Raw genomic sequence first — 24,635 nt, forward strand, 5'->3', positions numbered from 1 at the left:
GTAAGCAACTTTTCAATTTAATTTTCCGCATACTGTCGGGAAAAACAATGAAACTTTCACAATTGGAGAATGCTATTTAATTGAGCAAACTACCGTGTGAGTTCTTATTCAATTTACAACCCTGTCGCGCCGTTTCCAATAATTACGTTATTAGTGCCATGTTTACATAATGCAGTGGAATATCCCTTTATTAAAGTTATCGATTCATGTTTTGTGTATATACAATTTTAATTTTACGATGTAATGATAATAAAGTTAAAAATTACCCTGTACATGATCACCTGGAGGACCGGCATCGGCGATCTAAGTGACCTCCTGTTCGTTCTGGACTGCCTCTACGTCAATTGCGCTGCAGCTGCTGCTTTCCTCTCCTCCTCCTGTTTCTACGACAATTTCGTTGTTTTTATTGTTCTTATCGGCCACCTCTTCAGCGTGACACATTTTTCGGTGTTTGTGCACGAAGTAATAGCTAGGAAATTTACTTCCACAAGTCTTGCAAGGATAATACTGAACATTCATATCAAGAAGTTTTACTTCGCGTTTAGCTTCTGCTTGAGCCACTTTATCTACGCTCACGGGGTAGAGATGTCTTCTGGCATGCTTCTGATAACAGTATTGTGACTTGAAAGTGTGGTTACAGTACACACATGTAAACACTTCCGTCGATTGCTCCTCGCTGCTGTTTAACTTTTCCATAATGTTTTCATTCATCGCTTTGTTTAGAGCTGAGCTTCTACTAAAATCACTGTACGGATGCTGTTCATAGTTTTCCGTATCCTGTAGCCCGTAATTTTTATTTACAACTCGATGGAATCTCACTGGTCCGTCGCAACAAGCAATATCCACAATTACTTTGTCTTTGTTGTTGTTATTATTATTGTTACTAGCAGTTTCACTCCTTTTCTTACTTGCTCCGCTATTTTTATTGCTGGACACTTTCTTCTCCAGTTCAAGTTTCGGTGAAGCTTTACTGCAAGACGCACCTCCGCTAACCGGCTGCGGATGATTGTTAACGTCCACTCTTAAAAGGTTTTCGTCCGGTTTGTTGCTATAGCAAGGCGGTCCGAAGTACTCTTGCATGGACGGCGTCATTTTTCGGCTGGGGATCGGTTTAACGATGTTAATTTTGGTTGGGGAGGCTTCTTCGGGACTTCTTTGTTGCATCAGGAAACCGCGGCACAACTCCAGAGCTCTAGGCATGTGTAGGATGTGGGTAGCAAGCAGAATACTGTAGATATTGGTGATGTTTAGGTCTAGGTAGCCGGTGTACATGAAGGTGAGCAGTGAGGAGAATTCATCCACGTTGATGTTGGGCACAGAGATTGGAGCCGGACCTGCAATTAATGGAAGACACTCATAATAATTTGTTTGTTTACAAAATAGTGTTCTTTAAAGGCAACAAATATTGTTCTAAATCTAAAGGTTATTATAATAATGTTCCTTAAGAAACAGTATAAACTGAAATACGTAGATGAGTAACAAAAGCAGTCCCTTCTTTATGGTTCATCAACATTTTTGTTTTATCTGTACTTGACAAGAATGCTTGTTATGACATTTTTGATAATTTTCTATAATTAAAGAAAAATTTCAAATTACCGGACTTGTTATAAATTCGTTTCAAAAAACGCTTTTCTGAGGAGTAACTCCGTTGAGCTATTAAAAAAAGCGATATTAAATGGACATTATGTTAATTGTTCTTGGAGCTTCTAGTAAAGTCACTGTTCTTTCACAAACGAAAAAACTCGAAGAGTTGTTACACTAATAAAATTATAAAGAATGAAAAAACTTGGGATAATTAATGTTTTATAGAAATAATTTTATAAAAATCATTTAAACAAGAGCACTCAGAAACGCTTTCTGTAGAATTAATAAAAATAGTATCCGAATAAATAATTCGTAGAATATGAACAAAAAAAGACTAATTAAACGCGTTTTTGTTGGTCAACATTTGCCATGTCAGTTCTATATCAAACAACAGCTGGCACGTTGGCAGCGTTTTCGAATAAAATTGTATGTTTTCAGGACAAAAATGCATTAAAAATCACGTACGGAATGTTTATTTTGCATTTATTTTTAAATCCTCTAGAGCAGGGAGGAAGTTTATTATGATTTAAACTAAAAAAAAAAACGAATTTAATCAAACTGAGACACTTTTTAACAACTCACCTGAATGGTTCGCAAGTGCAGCCTTAAAAAAGCCACTATGGACAGTCAAAACCCCTCGATGGGCTGAAAAATGGGTCATTGAAGGTCCGATTTGCAGATTTACGTCCGGAGCTTCTGGAACCTGTCCAGGTCCGGGCACTGTCAGGTTCAAAGGAACCGGTACAGCCGGTAATGTGGCGCACGGGTTTAACGACAACCAAGCCCTGTAGAGCGAATACATTTTTTTCTAACGTATTTATAATGAATCACTTAACCCTATCGAAATCTAAAATTGGTGGCAATCCACCGCCATCCGGAGCCGGCACGCGACTGAAAGGCGTCTTGACAAAGTGCCGCCACTTTATAACAACCCCAATTTGGGGGAGCCGGCCGCACGATCATCCGCCGCCCCCTGGCGAATCCCGGTGAATTGAAGGTGTCTCGCAGGACCTTTGCGTTTCGGAATGGAGGAAGGGAATCGTGTCATCTGGTTGTGTGTGATTTTCTTCTTGAGGTTTCCGTTTATCGCTCCGGATTAATTTGAATTGGGGTTGCTCGAGGATTGTTTTAATTGTCCTGGGAGTCTCTATTATTTAGATTAATGTATTGTTCTTTGAGTAAATTGGTTTAATTTGATGCTGGGTTTCGTATCATCGGTAAATATTAGCGGACGTGCTTGATCAGCTTTTCAGATTAACTGTTATTAAGACGGATTAGAAGTGAAATTAGATTACACATGTAATATTTGTCTAATTGTAAACTGTATATGACTTTATGTTCATTTGATATGAGAGGTTTAACTTATAATAATACCCATAGAGCCAATACAGTAATTGAACATCACCGGACCAATTAGGAAAATTATCGAATTTGCAATGCTGCGGTGCGAATTGTCGGCTTTATCCGCCGTCAAACGGAGTGTAATAACGATAATTGTTGTTGGTTATAACAGGGTTTCCTCTTGGGATTCACCGAACAGATTGTCATTCGTAAAATCCGTTCGGATAACGATTTGTCATGCTTAGGTGGGGATGGGTGGTCGTTATTTCCATTTTTCTTCTTCCATTTGGACTAATTGAGGAAAAGTCTGAATCGTCAGTTTCCAGTTATGTGCGGTACGTCACGAAAATTAATAACACTTGTCGTGGTTGATATGAAAAAACTGTTCTGGTGCGGATGAATTATTAAGGGACCATATCGAACGAATAGCGTGTATCGTGTATGAACCTCATCAAAAAAAAAGGTATTAATTTAATAGAGCTAGTAATGTCATTTTTACAATAAAGTATGTAATTAAATGTAGTTTTAGTTCAATTGAATATGAGAAGTATTGCACCAATGAAATAAAAATATACCTATAAAATGGTAAATCGGTCACCTAAGTGCACTAATTTGAATAAAATTACATTGACAGTAAGACAGTAGGTTCAAACCAAACTAGGGCAAATTTCGGTTATTGTTATTGAAAGAGTAACACGTTACACAATAGTATATTCTATATTAAGAGCGGAAAGTATATATTTGCCGCTTGCACATGAAATTTGCAGCTTGAGGCGAAGCCGAACGCTGCAATCATGTAAAAGCGGCAAAAGTACTTTTGGCTCGAAATATAGACGATATTTTTTCGACGACTGCTGTGGGGTGGATTAGAAGGACAACTCACATCATTTTCGTCGCTCGAACTCATTGTCACCGATAAATCACTTTGACGGAATGTGGTTATTTCAAACAGGTATGTCAAGCGTTGTTATGGAAACGCCGAAAAAAGTTGGTGACTAGATTGTTAGTAGAAAGCGAAAACGCTCTAGAGCAGAAAATCTCTCTTTCTGCTCGCGCGCGGAAAATAACCCCTTTCTGCTTCTAAATGGAAGCGTACATGAGGTACTTTCAAAGTAAGTCGTCGAAAAACATTGTTTTTTGTTCTAATTTTTTGTTTTTATTTAAGTATTTCCTACTTTCATAGTATTGTCCTTAAGAACGTTTTAGTTGCTTAATCAGGAGTAAATATTCAATTTTTGGTGGTTGTTTATTAATAGGAGGAAAACATGCTTGAAATTTGCAATAAATTAATAGTTGGAATTCACAGTTGAATCTCATAAGCGGGACTCGACAAACTAGAAAGAGGATCGATTAAGTAACCTGCGGAGGCGAGTGGAGAGCGGAAGAGTTTTTAGAAAAGTCAACATCCGCCATAACCCGTCGACAAAGTTTAAACAGAAGCGAATAAGATCCGCGAAGCCAGCGGTAATTGGAGGGAACGCGCTACATAATCCTCCCTAATTAGTCGAGAAAATCAACACGAGAATTACCGTTTATATGAAGAAAACGCGGCCCGGTTAATTGGTCTGGGAAATGCGGAGCTTCGAGTCCTACTCTTGAACTGCCACGGGGGTGGACGGAGGGGAGGGTGTGGAAAACGCCGTTTTCCGAAACCGTAATAATTGGTCGAATTCGGACCGGAAATTTTGGCAGTACAAATTTCTCCTAATTCGTAAATTATCCCACCTCCCCCGAACCCTCCGTTACACATTCCAATATAACGTCCGATAATTTCCATTATTAATTCCGTTATGTTTGATTTCGGTTTTGATTACCTTGCATTTCAACTTAATTACTATCAGTAATACGAGTTTGTGCTGATGGTTTTGCCAACGGCGGTTTGCTTTTTTAAAGTACACACACACACCGGCATTTTCGGCTCGGTGTGCATCCACGTGAAGGGGAATCATGTTGTTGTATTGCGGATTGCGTTGAATTTAAAAAAAAAAAAACGCACCATTTAATCTAATTTGTTAGTTGATTCGGTTGTATGCGTGAAAATACCATCGATTGCAAAAATTACTGAAATTCAGTAGTAGTAGTAAGTTTGTAAATAAAAATTAATGTATGGCAGTTTGAATGTGAAAATTTCCAGGGATTACAATCAAATTGACCGATACTGTGACTCTCATGAAATTAGTTAGGTTAGTGTACTTATGGCGAAAATCACGTGACAAGCAATAATGACATACACAACAATATCTGACGTTTGCTTCTTTATTTGTCACATTCAAAACATTTATCTTTCTATTACATAGTTCATTCCATTTCACTAATTTGTAATACAGCTTTATTTTACATGTAAAATGAATGGTTACACAAACAAATTTCTCACTCCTTTTATTGAGATTTTACTATTACCGGTATATTTATCGCTTTTTTAGTTTTCATTAAAAATGAAACCTTCATTTTGATTATGTAATTCATTTCGAATGTTCGATTACGTAGATTGTTTATGCGTTGCGGCAAAGGCAACTTTTGCCGTTTCCAATTTCCCAAATCGTATTTATTCTGCCCGGCCAGTTTGAAAATTTAATACCGAATTGTCGGTTCGCAATTTGTTTAATAACTGAAAAATTGAATAGCGCACCCGTAAACGATTTTAATGCGCGTCTCTCGTTTCGGCCGATAAAACGGAAGATGAAACAAATCCAAAATCTGAACCGAAAAGAAAAACCACGAGAAAAATATGTGGAGGATAGAAGCGCGGAGCCGGAGGCAAAGGTACGATAAAAACATTATTCCCAAGAGCAATTAAAAATAAAAGCAGCGATCTTGGCCTTTCATTTGCGAAATTGGATAAATGGTAAACAAATGGGCGATGATTTTAAATATTCATACGGCACTCTTTGTACGTCTCCGTATGGCCGTCGGCGAGGGCTCGAAAATATCATGGAAGCTTCGTATAAAAGGAAAACGAGATGATTAATAATGGAAAAATGAGACCGGAGGAAATCGGACGAGAAATTTAGTTTAGAAGATCAAATATCATATATCGTTTTGTCATTATTCCCTTATATCCTTGTATTATACAAAAGCAAATATTTTGTTTAACAAGGTGTTTTAGGTGAATTTTTACACTTTAACCATTTGTTGTTAAAGTCTGTTACAGATTTTTTATTTCAGAAGAGATTACAATTTTTACAAAACTAGATTGATATCCTTATGAGCAACATGCCATACAGATGTGGAAACTTCAAAATTAAACATAAAAATTCCATAATAAGAGGACTATACGAGATCAATACTCTAGACAACGATGGAGATAAACTTTACAAGTGTCAATGTTTCAAAACAGATCCTCATTCAACAATTGGTCACGTAACAGCTTTTTCAGGAAGTCTAATTAAAATCTTGTGACCAACTGTCAAATGACGTCACATTCGTTTTGGCACACTGACACACTGAAAATTAGGTTAGGTTATCTCATTTTACCTCATTCTGACAAAACAAGATGGCCTACAGCTTAACTCAGGTTAGTAAACCTAGGTCAAGAACCAAAATACTAACAGAAGAATAGTAAAGGCAACCTTAATTTTAAGACATAGCGTTTCACCAACATTTCATTGACTTAGACTTGGACAAAGGCGGATTTCTGTTCGATTGATGACAAAGTGTGATTTACATTCGACATTTATTTTAACCTGGAATTCAGTTTTTTAAAGATAAAGACCATCAAAACCGTTACATTTTTGAGTCTGATTTGTTTGTTTAGATGTTTGGTTATTTGTTGATTTTTGGTCCTCGGATTTTTTTCTTGAGTAAAATCGCGAGGTAACGATGTCACTGTCATATATTTGTCAGTTTCAATCAAATCGAATATATTTAAACCGTCATTTAAAAATTACACAGCCAACCCCCATTTGCACCGTCGTACTTTAAGCTAAGCTTAAGTTAAGTGTGGTTCAGACTTTGTAGAATACAGTTCAAAAAAGTCACAGTCCGGACCCATGCTTAACTTAAGCTGGGCTTGAAGTTCGATTTTTAGGACTGTTCTGTTCTGTGAAGAAAAACCAAAATACCAATCTGACAACAACACACTAGAAAAAAACAGTAAAGTAAAATAGATTAGAAAACTGTACTTATTGGTTTTAAGGGAGAAAAATTACATCTTAAATCAAGGTATTCCTCAAGTAGTGAATTTTGTGTGGTGCAACTAAACGATTGCAAATATTGGGTTCTTAATGCTAAGGATTTTTGAAATCTCTTTTCGTGGTTATAAACATTTCTTTGCCAAAGGATTCTACAATTCTTTAGAAATATCAAAATTTTTTAAATATTTTGCAATCTTCTCATTAATTCATTATAAATGCTTTATGCCTCTAAAACGCTTCAAACTATCCAAGAGTCTTTTAAGATTGCCAACTTTCATTAAGATCACTATGACATCTAGAAACTTCGAAAACCGTCAAAGAAACCTCTAAACATCAGCATTGGCAACAATGTTTTTTTATATGAGAAAGCGTAACTACCATAATCTCTTCTAGAATCTAATAAATCCCAGAATGTTGCCAGATGCTTGGAGAATCACTTTGGCATCAAAAAACTAAGATTGACATATTAATTAACCTGGACCTTCGTATACTTATAGTTTTTGCTTGCGTTAAGATTGACAGGTGTTAGTCCTAATTTTTGCTTTATAAAGACATACTACCTAAATACCTACTTATACTATACCTCGCCATAGTTGACATGGCGAATGAACATTTAAATGACACATGTAACGAAAATGTATTGCCATACTAAAAAAGTAAGATTCTTGTTGTAAAACTGAAAAATTGGAATTTTAACTTTTCTTGCTTTTATGCAGTAGATCAAGTAAAATTGTGCTAAAACCAAACCTTTAACCAAACTTTTTGTACTCTTTATTTAGGCACTTTCTGTTAACTCGCCGAGGTAAACCTCGTTAATTTTGAAGTTCGTTTTAATTTGCCGAGCAATTCTCCGTGAACGGTTTAAATTTAACCGTTCTTCGTGGGTTATTTGCTTTAAATTCGCGCTAACTATTTAATTTTCACGTTTCCTCTGGCGTTCGCGAGCATCGTCTCTGGCTCGGCAAACAATATTAATTAACTGTAAGTGACATTTATTGAGGTTAACGTTTAAGTTTATTTAAATGTATCCATCCATATTGCGTCGGTTGCCGAAGCGTTCGGTCTTGTTAGTGTAATTATTAATACATTTAAACGAGCAAACAGAGAGGAGAGAGATTTTCATCTAGTCGAGACTTGCCAGGGGGGGTAACAATCAGTCTAAAGTCTCCCTAAGGAGATAAAACACAACAATGTCAAAATTCATGCAGAAAATCTTTTAAATCGAAGCGTTCTCATCCGCGACGTTTTAACGAGCTATTATGTTTGGATTCGCGGCTCTCTGGAGAGGGCTTGACAGATCCCGTTCCTCAGAAATCATCGCGTTTTGGAAAGTACGGAAATATTTATTCTATCTATTGTAAAAGTTTGCAGACCGGAATTTTTTTTAATAACCTTAAAACCGATCAGTACCCCTTTTCGTCGGGGCCTCTGTTCAAACAGAACGAAATCAAGCGCGCAGCATCAGGCTGCTCTCTCTCTCCCTGCGGCTTGTATACATTAAGAGAATACACACTTTTCTCCTAATTAAATTAATTATTAATATTCAATTTTGAATGGGAGCAGCGTAATAGGGCGCTTAGCTTTGAGAATATTATATTAAGTGTTCTGGACATAATGGAAACCCGCTCGATTTTAATCTGGGGGAGTTTTCATATCTAGCCTTGCTTTGTGTCGGTGGATGCAAATACTCTTCGGGGAAAACTTAAAAGAGACAAATTAAATTATCGAAATGAAAAACGTAGAAGAGTTATTAATTCAATGTTTTTTTCCGTAGTTGATATTACTTTAGGTAATTTGTTTGTCCGATATCGACAAAAGATAAGATAGTGTTCCGACATTAAGCCAACGTGTCACTTTTAATATGGAACACACTAATAACATTATGGTTTTTCTTCTTGTTATTTCGATTTGGAATAATTACCCAAATACGTGCCAGGCATGAATTTATATCACTTTATCTGATGGAACTGTAAAACTCCACTAATTTGTCTTTATTAATCAAAAAAGTGTCTGAAACCTTAATTATTTTAAAGAACTATACGGGGTGTTGTATTTTTTAATGAGTGCATGGGAAAAAAGCGAAAAACCGTACGACTAAAATCTATAATACTGGAGGACAGAACCCGTGGACGTCAGACTTTCAGAGTTCTTTATTGTCCGCGTCCATGTGCTCTGTAATTAGGTTACTTAACGCGTTATTCTAATTTTATTTTGACAATCTGTCTTTACTTTTTTTTGATATACAGGTTTTTTCAATAAAAAGTAGCCACCCTGAAGATATTCCAAAATAATTTCTCTGTTAAAAAATGCTAAGACACCTCAACAAGGATTGCAAGGGGGACATCTTTTTACGTAGGATTTGAATTTCTGCCATCAGCCCCTTTGCCGCCATAGCCACCCCCACCAAGTTTTCAAATGGCACCATATCCTGTGTGGCACATCGTTGGAAAGGGTATTTCATAAGGAATTGCACTATTTTATTTATATATTTGCTTTGAATTGAGACCAAAAAAAATAAAAACAATTTTTTGTTATTTTGGTCAAACTGCTGATAACACTACCGAATACCTGTTTTCCATTCCATGTTTTTGCCTCAGTCGGTCAACTTGTAAGTTCGTTTTGAAGGAACACATAACGACAAATGTCAATTCAATGCAATCCATCCAGATAAATTAATTGGTCATCAGTATGTCTTAAAGTTGATGCAAAAATTCATGGAAACTGGTTCAGTGACAAACAAAAAACATCAACCTGAAAGACAAATTATTAATGAACCAATTGAAGTTGCTGATTTGGGACACGTTGCAATGGATAATAATCAGTCTTTAAATCAAATTTCCCATGCATCGGGTGTTTCGACAAGCAGTGTATGGAGAATTTTAAAAAAACACAATTTTCATCCATACAAAGTAAAATTGGTTCAGGAATTAAACGAAGATGACTATGATAGAAGACTTCAATGTAACGTGAACTTGTTGTACAATATGATATATGAATATGAACCAAGTGAACAGGCATAACTGTAGGTATTGGTCAGACACGAATCCACATTGGTTTAGGGAAACCCATACCCAATATCCAGAAAAACTTAATGTTTGGGCAGGTATTTTAGGAGACCACATCGTCGGACCGTTTTTTATTGACGGTAATTTGAATGGCGCTACTTATCTTGAGCTTCTTGACACCACTGTTGATCCGACCATAACAGAGCTACTAGAAAATGATGAAAATTTATTTGAAAATCAACTAATTTTCCAACAAGACGGTGCACCTCCACACTATTCACTTCCCGTTCGAGAATATCTGAACAATCGATTTCCTGGAAGATGGATTGGTAGATAGGTCCCATGGAATGGCCTGCGAGATCACCCGACCTCACTCCGTTGGACTTTTTTCTATGGGGGCATTTAAAATCTAAAGTCTATGCAACACAGCCGGCCAATATTGCAGACCTTAGGCAGAGAATAATACATGAATGCCGACAACTGACACCGCAAGTCCTCACAAATGTTCGCGAACTCTTCCAAAGTCGCTTGTATTATTGTATGGAAGTTAACGGAGGTTATTTTGAGCCATTAATTAAATGATAACCGATATTTGCTATTATTTCTGCAGTAAAAAATAAACACAAAACGTATTTTTCTTTTTTTTGGTCTCAATTCAAAGCAAATGTACAAATAAAATGGTGCAATTAATTCCTTATGAAATACCCTTTCCAACGATGTGCCACACAGGGTATGGTGCCATTTGAAACCTTAGTGGGGGTGGCTATGGCAGCAAAGGGGCTGATGGCAGAAATTCAAATCCTACGTAAAAAGATGTCCCCCTTGCAATCTTTGTTGACGGGTCTTAGCATTTTTTAACAGAGAAATTATTTTGGAAGATATTCAGGGTGGCTACTTTTCATTGAAAAACCCTGTATAAGTCACTATAGTAGACTCTCCCTCCAAATTTCATAACTAAAAGCAACTGCGTCGAAACTTACAAGAAAAATTATTTTTTTTCAGATAAAACAACTCAAGGAATCTGCATTGTATGCAACGCTCAGCTAGGACCCCAACTGCATTCCAGACCACTCCAGCCCAGTCAAGCGTCTCAGTATGGGCTTCGCGAAGACCAGGTACCGGCTAATTCCCGCGTCTGTAACACGTGTCGTTGCAAGTGTGTCCGATCTCGATACACTCACTGTCCGCTGCCTACTTGTCCAAATGTACGCGGACGCGTTAAACGTCTTCGCTCGTTCCCGTATCGTCTTCAAGACCTGCCGCCAGACGTCCGTGATCCCATCCTGGCCGAATTCCGAATACCCAGCGGAGTGACCAAGTGTTGCTCGGCTTGCTTCAATCGCATTCAGAGACGTCTCGGTCCGGTTGAAGAGTGGCCCGATGAAGAAGTGTCCCAGTTGAAGTCGGCGTTGACAGACTTGGGTGCCAATTGGCAGCTGGTGGGGGAGCGACTGAACAAGATGGCGCATCAAGTGCGTAACTTTTACGCGGCTAATCGTAAACGTTTGAATTTGGAGAGCTGTTTGGGGGACCGAAAGCCAACCTTAACGGACGAAGAAGAGTCGGGGTCTAGTACTTCTAGCTGTGAAGAACCCTTGAGAGAGCGGGAGAGACATTCCAGTGACACTACCAGCGCTGCAGAAAGTCCGCCCGTGATGCAAGGCGGCAGTCAAAATGCTGTTAAAAAAGAAGATTACGATTCAAGCGCTACGGAAACAGCTGACGAAGCCCAAACCGATCATTATCAAACAGCTACTATCACTCCCGTGACTAACGATTATCAACCCAGACCTGCTCCAAGCCCACTTAGTGTAAAAGAATTGGTAATGAACGTCATCGAAATTTCGCTAAACAAAAACTCTGGTGGTCAGCAGCCTGGTAATGTGGTGCAAGGTCCCGGAATGGCTCCTACAATATCCTCAATTTTGAACAATGATGCTAACGAAGTGACTATAGTCAGCGAGTACAACTTGGTCCCCAATAGATCTCAAGCCCCACATCAGTCTCGAGCTGACATTAGCCTGACGAAGCTGGCAAATACAATCGGAGCCACAATCACTCCGGTTTCAGGACCGATACGTACCCAACCGCAGCCGGAGTCGATCCCCAGTTCTAGAGATGACTTGGTGGTGGTGCAGGTGCCCGACAATCGAGAGTCTATCCCGGAAACCTTAGATTTGAGTATAAAGAAACCGAGAGAACCTCTTACTCCAAAACATTTGCAGCCTATGGTTCACCGATCGGACCCGTACATATATCATCAAGAAAGAAAGAGTCCAGCGGCTTTTATTCGCACCTCACAAGTGAAACTACCTAGCCCCCAACCTGCCAATCCTAAATCGGGATCTATTACATTAGGCACGCCCATAATCAACACTCCGCCAACTCGATACGATGGCTTACTGAGGACGATGCCCGACAAAATGGGTTCGATTACAAAAGGAACACCAATCCACACCACACACGCTATGCAACAAGATAAACGGGTGTTTGACTACTACAAGCAGCAGCAACAACAGCAACAGCAAGGCAGGATGTCCATGCCACAACAGCCGCCATATCAATACCCAACACAACATACCCCTTACGATCAGCAGATTAGTTCGCAGAGAAAGCTCATCTTCGATGACTACATGACTTCGCAACAAATGCAGAATCGCAGACAGGAAAAACCACCTTACTACCCATCCAATAGCTCCCATAGAACACCACCTCCACCACCTAACCAACAGCGCCAGGGAGTAATTCAGAGACATACGCGACCTCAATATCACCCCACTCCTCCAGGTCATGAAGCTTTGTCCACATTGGTAGAATTGAGCGTTCAACAGCCGAGTTTACCTGTTCCCAATGCACCGCACGAAGGATTAGGCAAAACAATGGCAGATAACATTTTGGAACAACCGCGCCGATTGCATCTGTTGCATCAGCAACAGCTCAGACAACAACACCAAAGGATTGAAGAACAACGCCGAGCTTATCATCTCAATCAACAACATCAGCAACAGCAGCAGCAGCAGCAACAACAACAACAAAATGCCAGACAACAAGGCAGAGCTGATCCAAGTACCATGACTGCTGCTAGTCTTATTGACGCTATTATCACGCACCAGATTAATCAAACAGCCGAAACTGGCAGAGGAGACGTAGTGCCAAATCCTCGAGAGCCTCCCAGAGCTGGAGATTTGTTGTTCCAAGGTTTCCAACGGGATCCTCCGGTTAGCCAGGATAACAACGGAATGCGGGGACCCTCAATTATCAATGTGGATTTGGACAATGAAGGCGTCAATAAGAATTTAACAGTAAAAGAGTTGACAGATTCGGTGATAAGTCACGATTTTAACAGAGCAGGGGCCTATTACCATCTTCAAGAGCCAGATCAATGGAAGAGAAGATTGCAGGCCCAACAACAGCAGCAACAGCACCAGCAGCAGAAAGAGGAGAGCAAGAGATCGGCAACTCCTCAACAACAACAGGACGAGAGACAAATTATTAGGATAGCGCAGACACAAAAGTATCACCACGAACCGGTTTCGCCTCCTGAAAATAATCATTGGTCTGAACAAAACTATAGGCGTTACCAGCAGCCTCCTTCGCACATGTCACCTCTCGATTACGTCAAAAATCGAATCGTGGAAGTGATGCGCACCGAAGATGATAAAAAAGAGGCGCAAGACGGACACTCGCAGGAAAAAGATAGAAGTGACAGTCCGGGTGATATGGTAATAGACGAAGAGAAGCACGAGAACGAGTTCGGCGGGGCACAGCAGCAACAACAAGGAGATGGACAGAGACATCCTCAAGCTCAAGGAGGCGGTTATCACTACTCGTACGTTCATAAAGATGGCGGTAACGACAGTGGACGAAATAACGAGCCGAAACCTTTGCTGTCTGCGCAGTACGAACCGCTCAGCGACGAGGATTAGCGATTAAGGATGCGCGCACTGACGCGCAATGGCGTTATTTTTTCTTCGAAAGGGTCTTTGAAGTAGAAAAGTGGGTACCTGGGCTCGGTCAAGGGAGGTAAATAGAATTTTTTCGGTCTTTCCGCTCTCTAAACCTTTTTGAACGCCCAACTGAACTAACTGAAAAGTGTATATGTAAAATCGTGCGTGTTGGATTTGGTGATAAGTGATTTATTGTTTCGTGTTAATATAAATTTTTGTCGTGGGTTTCGATGGTACTAGAGTGAAGAAAATGCTGTACAATATTTTTTAGTAATAGGGTGACCAAATGTGAATGCAACACATTATTATTTCAAATTTGTTTCATATGGTACAACCATTGGAGTTTATAATTATAATTGAAAATTAATAGAAACTGAATTGTAATAGCTGTCATTATCACCATCATCAATTATTGTCTACTCGTAAACCATACACCCGGTACCCATTATCTAAGTGATATTTTTAGTTGTAATATTTAATAGTTTGTGTTTGTATTTTTGAATACAACACTACCGTTAATTCATGTACTTGAGGTAAACCTCAAAATTGACTCGCTTGTTGCAACACAGCAAAAATGTCGAATTTTTCTATAAAGGAACCCGTTCAGTTGAATATACATAGTTGAATTCAGCTATCATGTTGTAAATAATGTGTAAAACATACAAGAAGTAAAATTATCTTTTAAGACGGAACTAGATTATAGTTGAAAAGGTATATTATATATATGGCAAATTTGTCTAATTTATTATTTATAAGATTTTTCGGTTTGTGTATGCGAGAAGAGTTTTTTGCATTTCCATACGGCGTTATCTAGTTAAGGGAACTGATTTATAATTAATAATCGATGTAACTTGTGTTGCTTTAAGTGCAATTTCTTTCAAGGTGTACACGTTTCAGTTGTATCAACTTCTATGTTTAATCCTGCCGATTTGTTTCAGGTCTCGGTTGCCTTAAAATGATATTTTCTATTTGGGTAAACAAAAAACATCAAAATTAACGCGGGATTCGGAGAAATTGATTCAACGGAGAGTCAAAAGACTTTGACGTAAAATTTAAGATGTAAATTTCTTTTCAATTTTTCTTTTTTTTTAGTATGTATATGATGTGTTTTGGTTTCACTAAGAACTTGGGAATGTAAATAACTAAAAACTAAGGATATTATAAATACTTATAGGGCGTAAGCTAGGGTTTCCCTGACTGTACATATTTGTGAATTTTTTAATTTTTATCTGTTTTACAAGGTACATAATTTAAGTCTGCGCTTTAGCGTCTAACGTTTAGACGAACTGATAATTTTTCTACACTATAAAACAAAATGCTTCCAGATTTAATGTACACGTCAATTTTCTTGGTTTATAACTACTTTTCAGATAACGAATTGTTATTTTGTTGAAATAAATGATATCAGTTGGATTCACTTTTTTTTGTTTATTTTTTTTTTCCCACCCTAACCTACAGATCGCATTTCAGAGAGTCCAGTTGCGGATCCAGTTTACAAAATGTTGTTAAAAATACTTTCGGGGGCAATACCATAAGAGCTCAGATTTAGCCGGATAATTTTTGTGCTTGTCTTAGAACACTTTCTTTGTGGTGTAACTGTACGAGACCTGTTGTAACTAAATCACGAGAGCGTAGCTCGAGTGATTTTGCCAAACAGGTCGAGTTTTGTACCATAAAGAAAGTATGAGAAGACAAGCGGAAAACTTATCCTGTTCAAAATCTGAGCTCGAATGGTATTTGATAAGACAATTCCATGAATATAATCAATAATATAATAAGACTGCGACTTCATTGTACTGGCAGAAATACATTTTTCTGGTTCTTTTGATTTTCTGCAGTAGAACTCTATCCGAAGCGAGCCATAACCAAAACAATATGAACAAAAATCAAAATTGACAGTGCCAGCAAAAATCTCAAGGTGAGACATTGCAACAATAGAAGTGTAGTGAAAATCCGTGGAAACGATGAAATCAACAGCAAAATTTATCCGATTTTTTTATCCGCTAGCAAACTCTCTTCCTTCCTTATTAGCCGATAGCAAACCGTGTTTTGATGACGTATATATGGCATTTTTTGTACATGAGTGGAATTGTCAGTCTTATAATTCAGTTGAATCAGAATTTCCAATCAAATCAAATCTGGAAAAATTGGATTTTCTACCACGAGTTATGGCGCCATCTATTTTCAAGAGCCATAAATAAAGCACTGGAAAATGACCCAAAATCGATAAACCGTGGGTTTCCTGGAAAATTGCTTCAACCAGGAAAGTCATCAATAATATTAAGAAGTTAATCCTTTATTTACTCATTATGAGCGCTTTTGACCGGTGTGATGACAATTTGAACTGAACAGTTCAGGGTTTGAGATTATCTAGGTTACACACAAATTTCGGGTTTACGATGGCGGAAGGAACGTACGAATACGAGTGCATGAGGGCAGAGCTATTAGGGGTGGAAAAACCCGATTATGAGGAATTTATGAAGAATAAAGCTGAAAGAGATAGTGCTGAGCTAGTAAGTGCAAACGCCGAAGAACAGTTGCGGGTGAGTTAATTTAGAACATATTCTTAAAAGAATGCCACATTTTCGTTAAAATCAGGAAGAACAGGCTCAACAGGAAAAAATGTTTGCTGCTACAACAAAACTGGACGAGTTGAACAACATCCTAAAGGCCACTCAACAACGAATCAACAATTTTACAGTAGGTAATTTTAATCCAAGGTACCCCATTCAAATTATTGACGTTTTGGGCCCCAGGCCCCTTTTTCGAGGTTTGTCCGGTCGAAAATTGGACGCCCTTCTGAAGAAGCTATCAACGCTAGCGAAATTCAACCTGCAGTTCCTGAAGACAACATCAGTACTCACGAAGGGAAACCATCAAACAGTTATGGACTGTCTACTATCGACAGTATGATCGAAAAATGCGAAAGGGCTCAACTCAGCATGGAGAGCCAAACTAAGCAAATAAAAAGGATTGCCAAGTAAATTATAAGTATTGTTAGAAAATATGTATGCAACAAAGTGCTTTATGGTGCAAATGTGTCTATCTGAGTTATATGAAAATTTTCAAGAAAATGGAAAGCAATATTAAGTCAATTCCAAAAAAAAAATATATATTTATGACTGAAATTATAATTCAATACCTTTACTCTCTTATGATTTAAAAAATGTTTTAAGAAAGGTTGGTGCATGATTATGGCGTGAGTATGGTATTCTGAAATTGTCCATAGAGAAAAAAAAACATACTACAAAATGTTAAGGAATGATTTGTTGGCCAAAAATTAGATTCAGTGAACAATTTATGATACTTCGGTCTATCTACTGTCTCCTAAAGAGGGCCCCAGGCATACATTTTGTTGGCTTAGGTGTGTCCCAAAGTTGCGTTCTGTGACTTTTGGATCGTTATTGAATCATTCTAGAAAACATCTAAAACCACTCTGTGTGAAGTCTGACCTCTTTAGGACTCAGTATTTATTACAGTAAGTACTATTTCCTTCAACCTTCATTTTTTGCATTACCAATAATGAAACACTCTGTATATTTAAAAGTGATGAGAAAGAACACACAGCCTTCTCCACAAAAAATTTATTCAAGCCCCCCAAAAAATGTTAGAGGGGTTGCTCGACATATGTTTCGGGCACATAAGTACCCATCTTCAGGAGCTAGAAAGTTAGAAAGTCTACAATGTATTACCCCTAAATGGTAGAATCAAACATACCCCATATGACAAGGTGAAACGCCGGCTGTCTTTCTTCAAAGGGGAGACAGCAAGACCCAAGTTATTTAAAAAACTAATATGCCGTAAGGACAAACATTATTGTTGTGCTTAAAAAAATCTGTGTGGCGTTTCACCTTGTCATACGGGGTATGTTTGATTCTACCATTTAGGGGTAATACATTGTAGACTTTCTAACTTTCTAGCTCCTGAAGATGGGTACTTATGTGCCCGAAACATATGTCGAGCAACCCCTCTAACATTTTTTGGGGGGCTTGAATAAATTTTTTGTGGAGAAGGCTGTGTGTTCTTTCCCATCACTTTTACACTTACACCTCCACTTTGAGAAAAAATGGACTACTACTTCACACTCTGTATATTGCTCCCAAAAATGATGGCATCAAACTCCATCTCTCACAAGCACATGTGTATCATTTTTTTTTTGCTACGTTGAATCATATCTCATTTTTGATTTTTATCTGAAGTGTAAATGTAGTATTCACCCAAGGACGGTAAACAGTAAAGGATTGTGAAGTAGTAGTCCATTTTTTCTCAAAGTGGAGGTGGTAAAGGATTGCTTAATCTCATAAGCGCAATGTTGCCCATATCGGCTCAGACCGGTGACGATTTTTACGTCACCATCAAGTCAGAGGGTCTATTGTAGTGATGGGCGTAAATTTACCATGATCGGTTATTTACCGGTAAAGTAAAATTCAATGTGAAATTTACCAATTTTACCAGTAAATTTATGGATCTAATGGAAATTTGCTACAAAAATATAATTTTCCTGTCCTGACTGTCATTAATTTCCTGTCCTGACTTGTCACTATACTTTTCATGCACTCCTTGTATAGTAGTAAACTCCAGGGATGAGTTTAACAGTTCTTTACGAAAATTTCTGCCTTTTTTCAAATTTTTCGAGTTATTTAAGAAAAACTGGTTTGGTGCAAGAAATTTTCAAATCAGTTGAAATTCTGGCACCATACTTTTCATGCACACCCTGTATACTGGAAGCTAAAACGGTCCTGCAGCTTTACGATGCTAAATTAAGGAGTTGATTAGGAACATTTTTAGTCTCCTGCAATTTTTTTTTAACAGTCACCGTTTTCGAGTAATTCAGGAAAGACTGGTTTGTTAAGTTAGTAAAATTGTGATCTAAATTTTGCACACGGTTTAAAAGACTAAACTGCCTGTAAAACCCACTTGGAGTGACCGAATCATATTTTTAAGCACGTTTTTCTGATTCTCATTAAATTTTCTATCTAATGATATAAAAAATCACTACAAAATCAAGTAAAGTCAGGGAGAAAAGTGGTGTCAAAATATAAAATGCCACAAACACAAAGTCAGGGACAAAATCGTCTGTAAAACCCACTTGGAGTTTTACTCCTGACTGTTTTAAGCAATTTTGTGAAATCTTCTTAAATCTGATAACATAAAACAACACTACAAAATTTAATACAGTCAGGGAAAAAATGGGTGTCAAAGTTTGAACTGTAACACCGTTTGAATAAACAGTCACGGACAAAATTGCTTGTAAAACCCACTTAGAGTGAGATAATGACTTAAGTACATTTTTGGAAGAAGCGGTGTCAAAGTTTGACCTGCCAGAAACACATTGTTTGTAATTTACCGGTCAAATTTTCCTAGTAATGTAAAATATTTACTTTACCGGTAATTTACCCATCACTACGAGCCTAAGACTTTACTGTGACGTCAGGATCCATTCGCCGCCGGGAAACAAAGGCCGCATTCCTTTTCACGCACCATGGAGTTAGCAGAGCTTTTTTGACGTCACAGTGATGTAATTTGACAGTTGGTCAAACTATGGTTTTGCTATATTACGTCATCGTGACGTCAAAAAAGCTCTGCTCGATCGATTTTGCCGGTGCTGTTTACCGTCTTTGGTATTCACCATGCACCAGTATTCTATCTCTTTTTAGCTTGAAGCGAATAAACTAAGATGAATTTAAGTTTTAATAAGTCTATCTGTATAATTGATTGTTGACACTCTTAAAAGAAATCTATTTTATAATGTAATAAGTATCATTTAACAATAATTACTATTTAATTATACATTGTCAGAGAAACACCCTCTGTATATAGTAAGATAGATAAGATTTCGCCTAAAACTTTATTCCGAGCTTTATTCTGACTTTCCAAATGAATGTTAATCTATTTTAGAATCTTTAAAAACAAATTGTGATGTGTTATGTTAAAAAACGGATTTTTATGACTTTACCGTTAGATTGATAAGTTTAAATTTAAATAAATGATTATAAATTACTCGGCCTTTTATTAAAATGTTCAACAATTTGTGTCAGTGTCCTATAATTTTGATAATAAAACTAAAAAGAAGTATTCACCTAACTTTTTATGTTCGTTAGTTAGAATGTAGATAATGGCGTTATTCGTTGAATGGTTTAGTACGATTAACTTCGGAAGTTTCATTCAATTGCGCAGTAGGCGAATGTGGGGGACAAAGATGGCGACTTCCGTCTCGGTCGCTTAATGCACAAACGGGGAATTTGCTACCTCCTGATTTTTTTGCACGAAGGTGGCCAATATGATAACGTTTAACGTTTTTGGTTAAATTTTATACCTCAGACCGCATTCTTTTTTAAGCTCCATAGAGCGAGCAGAGCGTTTTTGAGGTCACAATGACGTAATTTGGCAAAACCATAATTTGACCAGCTGTCAAAAACACGTCATTGTGACGTCCAGATTGTCCAGAATCACCGCCCTAAATACTAGAAAGCCTTAAATGTCAGTTTTAATGGCGGCCTTAGCGGATTTTGTTTTATACACAAACGTATGCAGATGCAGTAAGAAATATGTATTTAATTATTTCGTGTAGTTGAGTGCAAGTTGTGAGTGAAAAACCAAAAAAGGGTTCATTCCTGATCGAGATATGTATAGATAGAGCTTTTTTATACACAATCAAGTCCAGCCTAAACAAATTGGTTAGAACATTTGTCTTGGAAAGTACAACACACAGCAAATTGGGCAAACTAGTTTAAACACTGTTCAATGTAAGAAAGTCTGTAAATCCTTGAAACTAGGTAAAAAAACTGGTAAATGGTCCTTATGTTATTACCAAGAACATTCATTCAAAATTATTTTTGTTGCTCTCACAATGAAGGATGCTTTAAAATGTAACTCACATACCTGTGCATGTAACAAGTACCTAATAAGTTTACTGTACTAGAAAGCACTGGTACTTACCATTGAGTACTGGTTGGAGTAAAATCATCCCACTTCAAAGTGTTCAACCACTGTTGAGTTAGATCGGGTTTTTTGTAAAGTAAAAAACTGACACGGTTGGGCTTTTTCCTGAATTGCTGTTACAATGCGGCTTGAAAAACTTATGAACGGCAGCAAACAAAAATAACTTACGCAAATAACCTCAAGTTTTGATTTTACACCGTAAAAATTCATCTAATCCTCAAAAAACTCGATTTCCACAATACAAACAAACGCAAACTGTCACCACTATTTCCGCCATATTGTAATTTTTGACAAGCACCTTCTAGTATAGTAGGCGGTGCCAGAACGCTTTGCTCGCTTCATGGAGCTTGAAAACGAATGCGGCTTCAGATAATGTTATTTCTGTCAAAATTTTTGACAGATGTATAAGGTATCTGTGGAATGTGGAATATACTATGGCAGTTCGGTTTTCGGAAAGGGTGAAAACCTAGGTCAAGACCAAGGACGGTAAACAGTAAAGGAGTGCTTAATCCCATAAGCGCAATCTTGCCGGTATCGGCTGGGGCCGGTGACGATTTTTACGTCACCATGGGTCTCTCCACCGCCTTCTTTACAAGAAAGCCTAGAATGTGACTTTTAATGGCGGCGTTATCGGATTTTTTTTTGTACACAAACCTATGGAGATGCAGTAGAAAATATGTTTTTTTTTATTTTTTCGTGTAGTTGATTAGAAGTTGTGAGTGAAAAATCAAAGAACGCTTCATTCCTGATCCAGATATGTATAGATATGGCTTTTTATATCCAATAAAGTCCAGCCAAAGCAAGTTTGGTTAGAACCCTTTGTCTTGGAAAGTACAACAAACTAATGTAAAAACTGCTCAATCAAAGAAAATTTGGAAATCCTTGAATCTAGGTAAGCAAAACTGGTAAATGGGTTTTATATTATTACCAAGACCTTTCTTTTAAAATGTAAATGTGCCAATAGAACTTCTAAAAGCTGTCCTGTTTCTTCAGAGTAAACCTTTGTTGCTCTCAAAATGCAGGCGGCCTCAAAATGTAACTCACATAAGTCACATACCAATGTATGTAAGAGGCAATAAGTTTACTGAATGAGAAAGCATATTGTACTTACCACTGAGTATTGTGTTGGAGTAAAATCATTCCACTTCAAAGCTTTCAACCACTGTTGGGTTCGAGCAGGGTCTTTTGGAAAGTAAAACCTGACACTTTTGGGCCTTTCACCAAATTGCTTTTAGAAATTTGGCAAACAACCAGTGGACGGCATATTGTAGAGGCAATAGAATTTAAGTTAAAAAACCAACCACAAATTATAGAACAATGAAGGAACAATAACAATAGTGATAACACAATAAAATGAACACAAACTACACTTTCACTAGAACAATAAACATATAAACAACAATTACTTTGGCAAGTAATCCCAAGTCTTGACTTTAAACCTTAAAAATTAATTTAATCATCCAAAAACTCAATTTCCACAATACAAACAAATGCAAACTGTCAATCCCATATTTCGGCCATATTGGAATTTTTGGCATGCACCTTCTTGGCTTTCTTGTACAGAGGGCGGTGGTCTCTCGCGTTCGCGCGATTGTTTTGCGCGATGCGCGATTGCAGTCGATCATTCACGAATATGATCTCGTACCTAGCATCTCGGGCGAATATTTAGCGTATTGTGCACCCGAAGGCCCACTGTGACGTCAGAATTCATTCGCCGCCGGGAAACAAAATCGGCCGATCGAGCAATCCTTGACTGTTTAATATCCTTGGGTCAAGACCACGTGGATGTGACAGTGACGGTTATAGTTTTCACGAGGAATGACTATACCTATCTTTTACTCGGATCGTGCCCTTAAGCGATTTTTAGACTTTTGTGTGTGTAAAGTAACTTTTGTGAAAAATTCTGGGGGTTGGGGAATACAAACTCGATTATCTCAGCCCCCTCACAACTCGTGCTGGCGAATTGCCCTGTAGCAGAACCAAAGAACAAAACAAGACAAGACAATATACTATACCTTCGTTTGTGCATTAAGCGACCGAGACGGAAGTTGCCATCTTTGTCCCCCACTGCGCAATTGAATGAAACTTTCGAAGTTAGTCGTAAAACAGTTTTGTTTATATTTGGTGGTACGTGAAGTTAGCTAAAAACAGCGAAGATTTGTTGTTTTTGTTTGTTTTGCTTTTCGATCCGTTAAAGGTTAATTTTTGCAAACTTAAATTAGTTATTGAATTATTATTGACGAGTGGATTTGTGAATAGTGGGCAACAGCAGATTGATTATCGTCACTGATTTTCTTTGATAATCAGCCATAGCCAAACTGTGAATGTGTTTCATTTACATCAATGTGCATAATAAACTTCACAGTCTAAACTCCTAAATTAAGCCAACAAAACGCATGCGGACTTTAGTTTGCGTGATGTTTAAATCTAAAAGCCCTTTAGCCGCAAAACCATGACTCATCAAGTATTTGATATTACAAACTTACTCACCACATTTGCCCATGTTGTTTCACAATTCGCCATTTTCGATGCACGAACTCAGGAACTCACCGCCTCCATAGTTTCAAAGTTTTGTAAAACACCGAACACATTAAGAAAATCCAATTACGAGTTTTTTACGAAAATCTAAACTCGAAACACACGCAGTCTAGATAAATAGGTAGGTGTACCACCCGAACCCAACCATTTATACGAAAGCCCAAAATATGACTAATTTGCTTATCAACAAACAGCAAAAACAAAAAGATCGGGGATTGTGCCAGATAGTCAGATGTCAGATACCGGTGCGACGTTGCCACTGCCACTGTGATTGATCGGTTCATTGATTTCAAGAGGCAGGTAGAGAGAAGTGATATGGAGCTTACGCGCTCAGTCAGTAGTTTTAATTGTCAACAATTTTCAAATTAATAATTTTTTACTTTTTAAATTTTAATCTTAAGTCGTTTATTTTGATGATTTGCTGCACGAAGAATAGCACAATCACAAACTGAAGCAAAATGAGTAACTAAATATCAATCTTGACAATTCTAGTTTTTAATTTTTCATAGTCAAACGGTGCGTGGTACCAAAAAAGTGTATAGAAGGTAAAAGTTGCATCCCATCGAGGTGCATTTGTGGTAAAAACTTCAGACCTCTAACCTGAAACGTTTCTGAGATATTGAGCAAAAACTGCAAAAAACGAGAGTCAACTTTGACGCCCTATAGCGGCTAAACGGGACAACTTAGCCGTGCTCGCTCAACGCCCCGTTCATTAGCTTTCTTTTGTTTTACGGTGGTTTTATACAGGGTGTTTCAAATAAGCGACTTATGGACGATTTTCTGGAAAAGTGCACCAAAATTTCGCTCAAATTGGGAATTACTGCTTTCGAGGAGGGTGGTCACATTTACATTAAGTAGGCCTAGAATTTGACGTAGATTCCAAAAATCGAAAAAATTATAACTTTGGTTTGTTGCTCAAATTTGGGACACCCTGTATACTGATGGATTATCTAGGAATAAAGTATATGAAAATATCTACAAAATTCATATTTGGTAATTTTTTCACAACATCCTTGTAACCTTGTAAAAATTCGTTGAATCACCCTGTAAACTACTCCATTGTATTGTCAATAACGGTTATTTTGACCAATTTGTAGCCCTTGAAATTCTCTTTTGACCACTCTGTTTAGCGTTTTTACCTAAAA

General features: G+C 37.7%; 3 protein-coding genes across 6 annotated transcripts in view; 2 read left to right on the top strand and 1 right to left on the bottom strand.

Moving 5' to 3' along the window:
* Window positions 1–15,427, top strand: part of Smr (nuclear receptor corepressor smrter) — a 90,249-nt gene extending 74,822 nt beyond the window's left edge. For both annotated transcript variants that reach the window (XM_081974921.1, XM_081974922.1), the window contains exon 13: window positions 11,066–15,427. In XM_081974921.1, coding sequence (XP_081831047.1) covers window positions 11,066–13,989 — 2,924 coding nt within the window. In that variant the 3' untranslated portion in view covers window positions 13,990–15,427. The remainder of the gene's footprint in view (window positions 1–11,065) is intronic.
* On the bottom strand, window positions 63–23,712 carry LOC145726004 (uncharacterized). 3 transcript variants are annotated; one of them, XM_081974934.1, is made up of 3 exons: window positions 23,443–23,712; window positions 2,167–2,369; window positions 63–1,334 (listed from the first exon to the last, which is right to left on the bottom strand). In XM_081974934.1, exons 1-3 carry the CDS (start codon window positions 23,445–23,447, stop codon window positions 304–306), a joined length of 1,239 nt encoding a protein of 412 aa, XP_081831060.1. In that variant the 5' UTR covers window positions 23,448–23,712; the 3' UTR covers window positions 63–303. The 3 variants fall into 3 exon arrangements, with proteins under 3 accessions (XP_081831060.1, XP_081831061.1, XP_081831059.1); XM_081974935.1 differs by lacking the exon at window positions 2,167–2,369 and having other exon boundaries at window positions 23,443–23,711; XM_081974933.1 differs by lacking the exon at window positions 23,443–23,712 and having other exon boundaries at window positions 2,167–2,462.
* Window positions 15,706–20,010, top strand: LOC145726009 (uncharacterized). The gene is made up of 3 exons (XM_081974941.1): window positions 15,706–16,553; window positions 16,609–16,710; window positions 16,767–20,010. The coding sequence occupies exons 1-3, from the start codon at window positions 16,410–16,412 to the stop codon at window positions 16,992–16,994; spliced, it is 474 nt and encodes a 157-aa protein (XP_081831067.1). The 5' UTR covers window positions 15,706–16,409; the 3' UTR covers window positions 16,995–20,010.
* Window positions 23,713–24,635: the final 923 nt, after the last annotated feature.

This window comes from Ips typographus, linkage group LG3, assembly GCF_016097725.1.
Source record: "Ips typographus isolate SLU linkage group LG3, UJ_Ityp_2.0, whole genome shotgun sequence".
NCBI lineage: Eukaryota > Metazoa > Arthropoda > Insecta > Coleoptera > Curculionidae > Ips > Ips typographus.

Excerpts from the sequence above, each read along its gene's own strand:
- LOC145726004 (XM_081974933.1), bottom strand. The coding sequence starts at position 2,386 with ATGTATTCGCTCTACAGGGCTTGGTTGTCGTTAAACCCGTGCGCCACA. Across the intron at positions 1,335-2,166 it reads TGCACTTGCGAACCATTCAG|GTCCGGCTCCAATCTCTGTG; the intron begins GTGAGTTGTTAA and ends CATTAATTGCAG.
- LOC145726009 (XM_081974941.1), top strand. The coding sequence starts at position 16,410 with ATGGCGGAAGGAACGTACGAATACGAGTGCATGAGGGCAGAGCTATTA. Across the intron at positions 16,554-16,608 it reads ACGCCGAAGAACAGTTGCGG|GAAGAACAGGCTCAACAGGA; the intron begins GTGAGTTAATTT and ends CGTTAAAATCAG. Across the intron at positions 16,711-16,766 it reads AACGAATCAACAATTTTACA|GCCCCTTTTTCGAGGTTTGT; the intron begins GTAGGTAATTTT and ends TTTGGGCCCCAG.